Raw genomic sequence first — 14,247 nt, 5'->3', positions numbered from 1 at the left:
ACACTGTATGTTGTCCAAGGACTCAGCGTGTATTTCATGGGATGCTGCTCTATTGTACCTTACAGTGGGAGGGGAAAAAATGCTCTGCTCAACTGGATAAACTGGAGTACCATGTCACCCATTTAAAAAAATAAATAAATAAGCTTTGCTTGCATTGGAATATTCTGATTCTGAGAAAATGATACATATGTTTATATTGAATGTACATTAACTCTTGATTCCATCAGAAACTAGAAGTGTGTGATTTGCAGTAAGCTTTTAATTACGCCCATTTTTCATGTGATGATAATTCTTTTAAACCTATGAGCACGTATTTCAAAGAGCACTTTGATAATGAAGAATGGACTGTGTCACAGTAACCAGCTGTGGTGCACAGTTAGGAATAAAAAGGTGTTTAATAGGGAAGAACTTGAATGCATGGACTTCACAGGAAGGAGATTTAAAACTTCAATTTTTATTAGCACCAAATATCAAGCAAGTTTCATGACAACAAGCTGTACTTCCAAGCTGGTAAGTTGTTTAGGGAAAGTGAGTGGGTAATTATATGACACATTAATTCAATTTACGTACTCTTGTGTTTGCATTTGTTAATCCACGATGCCTTCAGTTGTGCACAGGTCTGAGTTCACAGTTTCTGTAGGAAATGTTAGGAGTATTTCAACTATGAGGTTTAGGGACATCTCTGTTCTTGAAAGACCAAGACACAGCTGCTCACCAGGAGAACAATCAAAGCACCTCTGACTTCTGGGGCAAAATATTCCTGTTTCTAACATACCTGTCACGTTCCTGCAGCTGAGCTTGTAGCATGAAGAATTTTTCCAATGGCCCTTCTGCACTTGCAGCCTGGTGCAGTCTCCCTACTCAGCTAATGCCAGCATGACCTTCAAGTTAAGCTACTGCAGTTACAAAGACCGAGGCCGTTGGTGGGGAGGGAGGAGTGCTGAGTGCTGAGGATGGTAAAGAAGCTTTCTGTGACTTTGGCTGTCACAAGCAATCTGGTGTGGGCAAGTGAGTGAGAGCAGAGTTTCCAAGAAAGCACTAGCAGGAGCACCGTGCTGAAGTGCTCTTTTCCAGTAGTATTTGCAAATGCTTCATCTTAATTGAGCCTGTAAATATCATTAATTCCCTTGAGAGGAGAGGAGGGCTCGGTTCCTTCAGAAATGAAAGCAAACTAAAAATTGTCCAGTAGGATTTTGGTGTGGTTTTTGTTGTTTTTGGTTTTGTTTCTGTTTCTAGTTTAAGTTGTCTTGGACAGTTAGCTTGCTCAAGTAGAAATGCAGGGATGCCTGCACTGGTCATCACCTCAGGACTGTGTGGATGTATGTGAGCTTTTCAAAAGAACAGCAATGGAAAGCTTTGAGGCTGAGTTCAGCATCCTGCGTGCTTAATATTCAAGCTCAGATATAGTATCAGAAATGGCTATTGGATTAATTCAACTGATTTTTGCAAGGTAAATTGTGTTAGAAGAAGGGGGGGGGGAGGGAGGAAAAAACAATTCCCTGCAGCATTAGTCTCTCTGGAGAATGCCAAGCAGCTAGTGGTGGTTCTGCTTGGTCAGATGTGTAGGAGTGTGCAGGCTTGCATGAGGGGAACTGAATGCTGAGAGAGTGATGCAGATGCAGTCGCTAGTTAAGGTTCTTAACTAGGCTGTGACGTGAATTACCTGGTCACAGTACTTGCTTTTCTCTCCTATGCAGGGACTGGTCTCCTAGCACAGTGCCAAACCTAAAGTTCCCAACGCCACGTAGGATGCCAGTCTTGCATAGGATGCAGAGTTATGTAAATAATTTCGTCCTCGCCGCATTTGGCAGAGCGGGTCCCTGATTAACGGGGCAGCCCTGTGTGCAGAACAGCAGGTTTAAATGCTACCGTACGGGTGGAAGGTCTGGAGGACCTACGGGCTTCAGCTGTACAGCCAAGGGAAGGCATTTGTGCAGCAGGGAGGTGAGGTGCATCTGAATAGACTTGCACAAACTGGTTCCTGAAATTCTTTTATTTCTCTAGTAATTTGCAATATCTTCAGGACAAATGCTTCACACCTAAAACTTTTGTCACTGTCAGTATGGAAAAATAAATACATAAGCAATACACATTAACAGTTGCTTTTTATGCTGTACTTTGTACAAAAGTTAGTTTTTTATAGATATATACACTTACATTTTCTTATGTTGGCTATGATTTGAACCATGTCCTGTAATAGTCCCTTGGAAATGTCATGGGAGGTTTATACTGGATAAAGGATCCCATCCTTTCAAATTATTCCTTTAACCACCAGTACTTGGAAGTCTCTGTTAAAGTCCTCTGTCGTAACAAAGTGTTCTGCCTAAACCATTTCTGCAGAAGTCATTTTAACAGATCAGCCATTTCATCACTAAAGAAACGTGTTGTGAGGTGACTTCTAAGCACCCTGCGTAGCTCTCTAGCTTGCACTGCCATAGCGAATGCTTTCTGTCTGTTCGAGGAAATGTAAGGTAAGGTGTACTTCCAGGTCAACAAAAAATCACAAGTTCTAGTGAACAGAATAACATACAGTATTTCTATGGGGAAATAGTTTTAATAAAACTATATTTAATTAAACTATATAAAAGAATCAAGGCCTAGGGGAAAATGACCTATGTAGCCAACTGTTTGGGTTTCAGAAAAACAGCCTTTCAAATTGCAATCACTGGGTAAATTGCTAATGATAGATTCTTTATTTTTTGCCTTTTTTTTTTTTTTTTTTTTTTCAACATACCAGAAAGTAAGGGCCGTGTTTTTATGCCTCTTTGAAAATGTTTTTTGTATGTTCTTGTTTTTACGTGCTACTGTTAGTGTGGTTTCCTTTGTAGCTGCAGTGCTGTGCCACCACAAAGTACTTTATAGTACACAGCAAGTATAATCAGCTAAGCCTGACATTCCTAGGTTGTGCTAAGTACATTTCAGAAAAAAATAGGAGGATGTCAGCTGAAATGCTGGGCTAGTTGTTGATTAAAATAGAAACACCTCTGTCTGTGCCAACATGTAGTTCAAAACGCAAAGACAACTGAGCTAGGCTGGCTGCTGGGGAAGGTAGACTAGACTTCCAATTTTGAAACAATGGGATCCTGAAAACCAATAGCGTTTCCCAGGTTAAAGCTTTAGTGGGAAAATAAACTAGGCTGTAAAGGTAAATAGAGCTGCTCTCTGACCATAAACTTTTGTAACATTTGTTAACTTAGCATTTTAGAAATTTAGAGCCAATGGTGAATAAATGAAACTGAAAGGCAAAATGTTTGAAATACATTTAAGAAGGGGTGGTTTCTTTAATGTATATGGCATGATGAAGTTGTGAAATTCACTGCTACAATATAAGACTGAAGTAGAAAATCTTCACAGAATTCAGAAAAAGGATTAAGGAAAGATATGGTTGATGAGACCATCTAGTGGCACATTTAACAGGATGAAGAAATTCCAAGGAATACAAGCCTGCCAGTGACCTAAGGGAGTTGGAAGAAACTTCACCAAAGGATTGGATTATCCTTTGTGAGATTTCCTGCAACAGCCCCTAAATCTGGTTCTCTGCTTTCAGGCCATGGTTGACCCCTAACACTTCCAGTTGTCTGTCTGTGTTGTTCAGAAGGCACCAAATTTAGAGGCAGTTTCACTCCTGAAGCTGTTTGACCTGGAGGGTGCAATAAATTGTATCGAACAGGGCAGTGTTAGACAAGGCTTCAGACAAGGTACTTGGCTAACCAGACTGGTTTTGATCTGATGTAGTAGGAGTTCCTAATGTGGTGTCTTAGTATTAATTTTCTGAGTTTTCTTACACACTTCGTGAATATGAGCAACTACCTCAGAAAAAGAGAAGTCAGATTCTTTCAAAATTGCCAATAACACATTCTGAACATAACAGTTGGTTTTGGGTGTACAGTTTTTCGTTATGTTACTAAACATGATCCTCCCCCCCCCCCCCCCCCCCCCAACGTTTTCTGAAATGTTTCCTGTATTGACTGTACATAATTTCAGGTTGCTTGTAAGAGGAAACAGACAGGGGTATAAATTTACCTGGAAATGGGTAAGCTGGTCAAGTTTAAAAAACAAAACCAAAAAAATAAAGAACCAATAAGAAAGGACAGATCAAATCAAAGATAGGTAATGAGAAATGACAAAAAGTATGCTATGTATTTTTTTATTGCATATAGTGTGGGTGTGTGTGCATGCTTGCACACCCATCTTTGGGTATGTATATACTCACTGTATAGCTTGTTGTGTAGTTCATTATAAAGAATACAAAAGACATTCTGTTGTAAACTTTAAAGAATATTTAATAATTTTTTAAAAATAAAATGTATATTTTAAATTTTGTTCTTTATATGAATGCACAAAAATGTATCATCATAGTTGCAGTGACAAAATCCAAGGAACTGAGGAGACCTGCCCACTGCGGTAAGACCCAGGTGACGCTCTAAGAGAATTCATAATGGAATCCAAACAAAATTTCCCAGGGCGAGTCCTGACTTGTTTTCTTACAGTGAATTGCCTAACTCAGTGTCTACAAAGATCATTCACACTTAGCATGAATTCTTGTGGACAAAGGTAATAAAGCATCTGGTTTTAAAACAAATGCCGCAATCGGCTTTCTTTTCCCTGCTTACCTTTGGTGCCACACATACAGCACAGTAACGAGGCCAAGCGTGAAGTGCAGGGCATTAACTGTCCATGCTGACAACCTCCTGTCCTGTCTGTGGATGGGAGGAAGCAGCCTGGAGCCACATGCATCGAAAAACAGAACCAATTTTTAATTAGCTTGTGAGAAGTGAGGGGGGTGGGTGGATTCACATAGTGGCCCTATTACTGATGCTAGGTAATGTGTTTTTACAACTTCGGTGCATTTCCCTCCTCTCCGTATTATAGATCATACAATGCTGCATTCAAATGGTAGCTATTAAATGGAAGAATAAACCTTTACAAGTTCATATTACTTGAGGAGGAGGAGGAGGAGTGAAGAAATGTTCACAGAACAGAAACTAGAGTGAATTTCAGTGATTGTGCACTATAATACGTAGAGCTAAATAATTCTATGGTACAAGCAGTAAGATTTGGCTGCTGCTGACAATTACCGTACAGGAAAATAAAACACATTCTATTAAATACGTATATTCTTATAATTGTGAAGATGAAAAGCCAGAAGTATATTGGACTGAATCTAAAAGCTAAATCCAGATCTTGCTGCATTCAGTAGGTCCAGCTGTGTGCCCTATGCTTTCACATCTTGTTATTAAGCAGAAAGAGCAATGGGTATAAATTGGGAGTTCTCTGCTTCACTCTGTTTGTTACCTTTGGTTCTGTCTTTAAATGTGTTGAGTCTTCCTTCACATTTAAAAATAAGTGGAAGTAATCTAAAAGGCCTTACTAAAAGTGACAAAAACGCTAATGGAAGCAACTGGAATGACTTCTGTGGTGCTCTGCACAAATAGAGTATGAGCACCATTTTAAATGTACTGCGGGGTGGTTATAATCAACCAGTTCAATGTTAAGTTTTATGCGTAAAATGGAACTATTTTTTGTTGTTGCTTAGAAAAAAAATGTTGCTGTTAAACATCACAAAACAGTCTGACCTCGGGGGAGAAAGATGCAATGCTTTTAGAAAGAAAATATGTTAAAGCTGATTCTTGTTATATTCAATACGTTCAGAGATTTGAAACTGGATTGTGCTGGTAATGCTTTAAGCACCGTAACATCTGTTTGGCTTGTGTAAAGAGAGTTACTAACATCAAATATAGAAAACGGTCCAGTGCAAACTATCAGTAAGTTGCACTAGCATTTCTGTTGGCAGTGTGTTTTTTCTCTTCAGTAGTTGTTGCTGAATGGTGCTGTTGCAGTAACTGGGATTTACAAAGTGAGCGTTGCTCATACTGCCTCTAGATCGTATTTTTAAAAACCAAGGCTGTTTATCTTTTAAGGATGCCCAAACTGTGGTGAATGATTAGAGAGAACCAGAATGTGTGATGTCTCATCTGTATTGGTTTCTTTTATTATTATTATTCGGTAGGTGTAGCTGAAGTCTGGCAGCCTGCTTTAAGGGTTCAGTGTGTGTTACTGGGATACTCACAGATGAGGGTTGTACTCTGTCTTCTCCCTTCACCACCACCAGGCAAACTGATGAGAGTTGCCCCATGTGGGAATTCTGCTGCACAATGGTTTGCTCTCCTCGCTAAAGCCATCAGGTGTGCTGTTAGTTTTTAATGGCAGGGATCACTATGAATAGACTTGTCTACCTTTTGTCTTTCTTAAAAGTCAATATTTTACAGTTGTGTTCATCGTTCTGCTACACAGCTTTTCAGTGGGAGAAATGCAGAGCTGTCAGCAGGAGCACCTGTGAGTACACACCATGAAGCGTGGCAAAAACTCGCACTAACAGTACCGCTAACCTGGAATTGTTTCTGTGCAGGTAAGAAACGTGGAGAGAGGAAGGAACAAACTTCTCCCATCTCTCCAAGAGCAGGATTGTTGAGGGGTTACCCTGGGCTCAAGGAGCAGAGAGCATCGAGACCGTGGTGATTACAACACTGAGTGTAAGTAAGTCTCCTGCTCAAGGCACAGGTCACCTGTGTATTGTGGGCTACTCGCTCAGTTTAACCTCTGTCATGGGTTGAAGTCCATTAACGTCTGAGGTTTGTTGGCATGGCAATGAAGTTCTTTAGTGGTGGTGAGGTTGCTGGGAGAGCGAATGATTGGGAAGCTGCACAAAATGCACACAAGTAACACGTTACTTTGAACTTAGCTTGCACAATTAGATGCCCCATGCTACGGGGATTGATGTGTAAAATGGGCAAAGTGAGCATTGCAGGCCCAGAGCAGGGGGGTTACTGACTGGTGTTAAGGAGAGACTCTAACAGGCCGTGGGGTGGCAAGGCCAGCTTTACTGCTGGAAATTGCCTTTAAATTAGGGTAAGCAAAATTCACTTGTGGCCAGGACATGCTGTTGTAAGCACTAGAGGTGTTTCTGGCCTGACCCAGTAAGAATGGCTGCACAGGGCTTTCTGTGAAAACAGGGCACTGAGGATGTCTCCCCAGGCTGCTGGCTGTAGCTGAGGTCCTCAAAAGGCTGCTGTGGGGAGCAGGCCAGCTGCATTGCTCTGCTGGCCTGTTCGCTGCTGTCTCCCTTCCCCAGGGTGCTTCAGCCTCTCCCTGCCACGTGTACATTACCTGGGGCTGCTTGCTGATGGGGAATTGTTGGCAGTTTGTTTGAGCAGTAGGGATGAGATTCGTAGATTCTGGAAGGTTCATGCAGAAAGGTACTACATAAATTACTTCAGTTACTGATGTAGGGTGGAGAATCAGACAACTGGTGGCTGCTTCCTGGCAGAAGGAAAGTACTAACTTTGATTTCTGCAAATTCCAGGAAGTGTGGGGCATGTTCTAGCCATCAGCCTTTGAAACCAGTAGGAGGGAGATGGCTGCGAAAAGCAGAACTGAGAGGTGACTCGATTTCTAACAAATGCTGATGTGCCTTGGCTGTTGTAAGCACACAGCTGGAAAAAACTGCCAAGCATAAAAACATCTGAAGTCTTAATAACTCTTGGAAAGATGAGCAATGTGCAAAGATTTTTCCTTAGCAAGGCAAACTCTATCATACCTGCAGACAATGATATTCTAGAGTAAATTAATGAAATGGTGACATTGAGGGAAGAAACAGCTGACAGCATTGTACAAATCTTCGAGTGTGGAAATGAGTGATATTTTTTTGGCAGACTAACTTGAAACAGAGATGATAAAAAAAAAAAATCATAGTAGAATGACAGAGGAGCCCACTCACAAGTTGTTTACTGAAATGAAGATACAGCTGAAAGTAATTACTTGTTTCCCAGAGGTATAAGTGATAGTGCCTCCTACAAGAAATAGTACTTGGTTATTTCAGTTGGAATGTAAAATGGGATAGAAAGGTTCCCTCTTTCTGAGGTTAGATGCTGGTTATTTTCACCTCCTTTTCAGAACAATATGTGTATATGAACGTAATATGTATTACATAGTCAACTATCACCTATATGCCACTGGCAATTAATAAGTGAGACAGTGTCCAATATTGTTTTCCCTTAACAGCCAGATCTCACTGTACAGATTCTGATTAAAAGCCTGACTTTGCAGCACATGAAATTAAAAATACTCCTTTAAAATAGCATTTCTGAAGATGATCCTCTCCTGGCTACAAAATCATCTTGAGACACTTGGAGGAAAGGCTGGTTGCTCTTGACATTTTATCTGTGTGCAAACTGTAGTGAAATTACAATTGCATTCAGTGCTAGTACTCTGTACCTTCTTTCCATGCTGAAGAATACGTATTTTCTACGCCCTCTCCTCCAGACTCTGAAACGCTGGAAAGCAACCTGGCAGGTTTCACAGAGGTTGCACCAGTGCAATCTTTTCTTAACATGGGTTTGCAGATCAGCCCCTCGTTTGCAGCTTCCTTTGCCTTCCACAGGCCCTAGAAAAGGAACCGTCGCTGTTGGGAGGTTTTCTTCTGTTTAAAGCCAAGGCTGCTTCTTACCTGTGCCAGTTCAAGTACTGACTTTCTTTTCTTCCTCCTTCAGTAAAATGGAGTGATTCACAAAATCTTCAGAAAGATAGCATTATACACAGTTTATAGTACAAAGAGGGGGGGGAAGGTCAGATGAATGAGCATGAAGGAGATTTCTCCTGTGTCCTTTGGAGGAGAAGCAGAAAGATTGGGAATGGTATCTATGCACAGTAGGTGTCTGCCTTGACTACCTGACAATACATGGTCATTGCAAAGGTGAGTCCAAGAATCTAAGAGAAAAAAAGCAAACAACCATTTTTCAGTAAGTCAAAGAAACCCTATTTATTGAAACAAATGAAAAAAGAAAAGCATGCTTACACTGGTTTTGTTCCCACATAGGAAGACACATCACATACTGCTTTTCCTGCCAGCTCCTGTTCTTGTTCCTGTTCCTAGTCTGTGTGCCCTTTTGTCCTTACCTGTATTGCTGTTTTACAGAACGCACAATGAGAGCACAGGAGAGTTGATTTCTCCGTGAAAAGCAGCATCCAGATACTGGGGGAAGAAGTGTATCGAAAATAAATGTTTGGATGTCTTTTGCTCAAAAATATTTTATGGTAGCAACTTGCTCAGCTGTGGGGCTGTGGTTATCTCTGTAGCTGTTGCTTTGGAAGACAATCAGTTTCATCCCTGACCCAAAGGATACTGTGGTTTACTTTACTGTACTTTACTTTTCAAAGCGTATGTGTGCACAGGTCCCTCTGGGGGAATCACTGGAGACTGTCCATGCATTAATCATAATCATCAGTGGCTCATCAGCAATGTAAGTGTCTCTCCTGCTCAAGCTGTTCAAGAGAAGCAGCAGGTGGAGGTGGTGGTCCTGCTCCCAGCCTGACTGCTGACCTCGGGTAGCTCAATTCCTCAGAAAAGGGGCAGAGGAAGAGTCCCATTTCCCTTCCATCTGAAGTACTTACGTGAATGTACTGAGTGGTTGTGCTGGTCTTTTGCAACTCTGCTGTAAACATCTTCACTGGGATAAGGATTTGCCAGGTAGAATTTCTCTGTTTGTGAATTCTATTTTAAGCACCTAATTTGACCACGTAACTGGTACTGTTTATATAAATGGTAATTTCTACTGATATCTATTTTTGAAAGAACATGAGTAAGACATGCTAATTCATAAATAAAGGAAAAAAAAATGTTATATATCTGTCTCCTTTCTCATTCTTCTAGAGTGAAATAAAGCAGTGAGGCTTTAGTCTGCTGTCTTACAATAAACATATGCCTTTTAGAAGTAGCCCTACAATGCTGCCTTCTGTTTCCTAATAAAGGAATTCCTTCTGAGACAGTTGTGTAATAAAACCGTGGTGGTTTTATTTTGGTGGTGAATCTGTTTTACAACTTCTATCTAGCATGCATGGCTGAAGAAGATTCTCCTGCCACATCTGCTGTATGTCCTTCAAGTTGTGTCGTGGTGTGATTCTAACTATCAAATCACTAATGTGACAAACAAGAACTATCACACATTTAGGGCCAGATCAACATCATAACAGCAACAATGGAGGGAGCCTAATTCATTTTAGGTGACAGTAGATGAAGTCTTTCATCATCAATTAGATTCAATCACATAGTACAGCTAGGGGCAGACCCTGACAGAAGTGTTTGTATGCTGAGCTATTTTCTCGGTATTTCACAGCATTTACTAGCAATATTAATCAGCATTTTAAAGTTGTCTGGAATGTTTGCTCCCATTGGAAATTAGCCACTCCTGTTTGTCAGAAAGCTAGTGTTTGCTCTTCAATACCCTGAACGTCATCAGGGCCTGTGGGAAGGACACTGCCATGGTCTACTGGGCATTCAATGTATTTTTTAAAGACTCCCTAAATGCTGCATAGATGCTCAAAAGCTGTTTTTTAAATGTGGTAACAGATTAATAACCAAATCTTGGTATACTGCCATTTGATCTTGTTACACTTACCTATTTCCTAAGCATATCAGCTTAAAATACTAGCAAACATAAAACTCTACTGAATTTGGGCTTTAAGGAGTCAGGCATTTGCGCTGGTAAATTGCAGCCATGACTTACAAGAAAGTAAGATGCATGTTATTCTGCCTAACCCAACACTAACAAGTGTAAAAACTGAACTGTGATCTCAGTCTCTCTCTTGCTGCTGCCAGCAGTATACCATGCAAAATTTAAAGCCACGGGTTAATTTGGAGTCATACAGCATTAGCTTAGCTATGCCATCCTTTCTGCTTTTGTGTTGCCAGTGAGAGAGAGGCAGGAACTGGACACTAACACTCTGTGTTACTGTTTTCAGGAGTGCACCTCCAGGCCTTAAGCAGAGGGCTGACCTAGAGCTGAAACCGCCTGAGCCCTGGTGCAGCTTTCCCTTTGTATCCTCAGGCTGAGGGCTGTACTGCTGTGGCTGCACTGGGGCCAGCCTTGCCACCAGCTGGATTAAAAATACATATACTTAAGAGAAAGAAACAATCCACTGCACTGACGGCTGACCTTCCTCTGGACCAAAGTTACACTGGAAATAACTGCGAGTCACAACCTTAGCAGCAGCTCTCTACCAGACCGGCCTACCTACTTTCAAAGAAATTAATGGCAAAGAACAGTTTTATCTGCGAGGTTGAATTCTGGGAGCAACACCTAAACTTAGAACTTGCCCTAGGACTTAGGATGGAATTGAAGACTTAAGCTACCTTTAGGCCAGCTCAAAATTAGATATTTAACTTAATCTGATTGGCCTCTCTGGAAAATTACTGAACAAATACAGGTACTCTAAAAGGCAATTCACCCTACAATGACTAGGATACTGCCTCGTCACTGCGTTCAGTGTGATCGATAAATCACATGGTAAGGTGCCTGCTCTTTGCAGTGCATCGTGACACAGAAAATGTGTGCAGTATTCCTAGTTCTCTACCCTCTACACAGTATTTTAACAGAATGAAAACATGGGAGACACTTAAATCTCTGAATTTTAGTCCAATATCATGCAAAATATGAAATTATTAAATTAGGCTTAGGCAGAATATTTATTAACATTTAGTTGTGATTACTTAGGATTTGAAAATAAGTATTAAAGTTTACCTGCACCAGAGCTGTGCACAATGCAAAGATTCCCACTGCTAGTAGGTTTTCCTGGAGCCATATTTTCACTGTTTCGTAGCAAGGCTGGAAAAAAAACACAAAACGTATTAGCTCTAAACACGTGGAGGTATTCCCCTGGGAATATAACGACAGAAAGTACAACACTAAGCTGCTGGGTACCCTGGTTCGTCCTGTCACCACTGGAGCAAATACGGCGCCTTTCTGGCTCAGAGCCTGCACAGGGAGTACTAGCTGTAGTACTGCCTCCAAAATGCCGCACACGTGCATGTGAAGCGGGCCAGTAATTAAATATAGCCAAGAACTAGATCTGGGGCATCCTTGCCCTCTAAAATCCAACTAGAAGCAGTTAGAATTTCAGAATGAGCCTTCCCATTTTTCTCCATGCCTCAGGAAAGGTTTATTACAGAATATATATAATAAATAGACACACACACACACACAAATATTACACAAACAAGGGTGTCAGTGAGAGCTGCTCAGCAGCCTCTCCTGCTGCACAAGGACTGCTTTCTTTTAGCATTTTCCATCGTTTTAAACTGCAGTATGGGTGCTCCTCCATTATTTTCTTCCTGCTTTAGATCCCACACTAGCTCTAACCTCAAGCTGTACCCTTGGAACATGGCAATCCCCCTTCCCTTGGAGGGACTGGAATTGGCTGAGGTGAAGCCTTTCTTTAAATAATACACTCAGTGGGACAACCTTGCACAAGCACTGCCCTGTGTCTTGGAAATGTACATGGACAAGGTTGTTCAGCCTTCAGTTAGTGGCTTCCACAGTATGTAAACGGGATTAATGCCTACCCAAACAGTCTGGTTTTAGCCTGGTTAACCTGCACCAATTATCTTGGTACCCTGAATAAAATAGAATAAGAACTTTTAAGTCCTTAAATTTGGAATTTGACTTGGAGCTTCCTGAGAGCTATGATGGAACCGTGTTTGGTTACAACTCAGCCTCTACCAGTGCCAATCCATGGGTGTGAAATCTCACTAAAAGGTAACTGAGATCTCTTGCACAGTTTCTGTCTTCACAAATCATTAGAACAAGCAAAACTTCATTTCAATGCTACGTCATCAGCTGGCCCTGCCCCATGCCCTTCCTGGGTGTTTACACTACCCGTAATTAGCACAAACAATTGCTGAGCTAATTACAGACAGAAATTTGGGCTCTATGAGCAGCAGAAGCCCCTGAACTAGGGTGCCTGGCAGGAGCAGAGCACGCACGGCTCACAATTATGCCTCATGACTGCTTGTGCCACACAAAGCTACTGCTATGCCAGTGCTCCAGGGTGTGTGTGTAGGAAACCATTTGCCTTTACCTTAATCCAGGAGGTGGACGTTAAAAAAGGCAATCCTGTCATTTCCTAGTTTGATCTGTGCAGAGCGTGCTCCAGATCAGTGAAGGTACTTGGCTGCCACATGAAAGGCCTTCACCTCCTAAAAGTATTCAAACTCACAGTATCATCAGAGGTGAAAAGCTGTAGCTCAACACGAGCCTTCTAACACCTGACTAAAGCTGCCCGAGGTTACACCACACCTTATCACCTCACAGCTAACTACTTCCTGCCCTTCACCTGGGTTGGAAGGAGGCTGCTGAGCTGCAGCTGGGGAATGACTCACCGCTTTCCACCAGGTCCCTGGGGAATGGAGCCCACAGTTCTCGCTGAATTCCAGGCAGCAGGAGTCTGGCACCCGGGTTGTATTGTACACTTCAAACCAGTCAGTGTAGTTGGAGACTCCACAGCATCTGAACTGGAAAAATAAGAACCGAGATGATACTGTAAGGATGATCTGTTCCTGGTGTCTGCTTGTTCTGAGGTGATGGAAGAAGCTTCCATGCCTGCCATTGGACACAAACATTGGACACCTCATTCAGTGCACAGAGTTACACTTTTGAATACACCAGCAGGAGCTTGAAACTTAAAAAAAAATAGTATTTCCTTAGCTTTACCCATACAGGCTAAAGTAGCTAATGTTGAGACAAGACACAAAGGCACCTATTTACAATGGCAGGACGCTGCAGGAGCTGAAATAGGACAATGTGAGCCAAGTAACAAGGTTTTGTGTGACTGAGCAGGATTACACCAATTATTTGCAGCTTGTTGTCAGGAAAAAATATAATTTAGGCTACAGTTATAGGAGCCAGGAGGTAAAGACACTGGGATTTCTACTGCACACTACTTATGAAATCACGATTGAAGTTAATGAGGCAAATTTCTCTCCAAGCTGTTAATTACTGATCACCTCTGAAAGTCTTTGTGACTCACTGAAAGATTTATTTCCTCCTCTCTTTGGTGCAGTTCCGTAACGTCATTATTTGATGCTGCTAAATGGTGGGTGCTTTAAGTATCTTCACACACTGAGGCAATGTTCAGGAACTGCATTAGTGCTAAACTGGAAGGTTTGTTCCACTTTGGGAGCAGGATGCAACATGTAGGAGATGTACATAACAGTACAGGGAATGGCTCTGTGACCATCTGCCCCTCCAGGATCTGGTATCTGCCTGTGATAGAAAACACGCAAGGACTGATTAGCATGTAGATGTATACACCATCTGCCACTCCTGCGCTAGCTCCACAGTAAGAACCTGTAGGTATTTAGGCACTCTGGCACTAATGACGAGAAGCAGCCTGCGTGGCTTCACTTACAGGGGG

General features: G+C 41.7%; 1 protein-coding gene across 3 annotated transcripts in view; it reads right to left on the bottom strand.

The window, feature by feature from the left end:
- Positions 1-3,950: 3,950 nt before the first annotated feature.
- The window catches only part of TSPAN4 (tetraspanin 4), a 394,615-nt gene continuing 384,318 nt past the window's right edge, over positions 3,951-14,247 (bottom strand). For all 3 annotated transcript variants that reach the window (XM_032188291.1, XM_032188292.1, XM_032188290.1), the window contains 3 exons: positions 13,214-13,345; positions 11,577-11,660; positions 3,951-8,766 (listed from right to left, as the gene is read on the bottom strand). In XM_032188291.1, coding sequence (XP_032044182.1) covers positions 8,698-8,766; positions 11,577-11,660; positions 13,214-13,345 — 285 coding nt within the window. In that variant the 3' untranslated portion in view covers positions 3,951-8,697. The remainder of the gene's footprint in view (positions 8,767-11,576; positions 11,661-13,213; positions 13,346-14,247) is intronic.

This window comes from Aythya fuligula, chromosome 5, assembly GCF_009819795.1.
Source record: "Aythya fuligula isolate bAytFul2 chromosome 5, bAytFul2.pri, whole genome shotgun sequence".
NCBI lineage: Eukaryota > Metazoa > Chordata > Aves > Anseriformes > Anatidae > Aythya > Aythya fuligula.
This window is presented reverse-complemented; position numbering and strand designations above follow the sequence as displayed.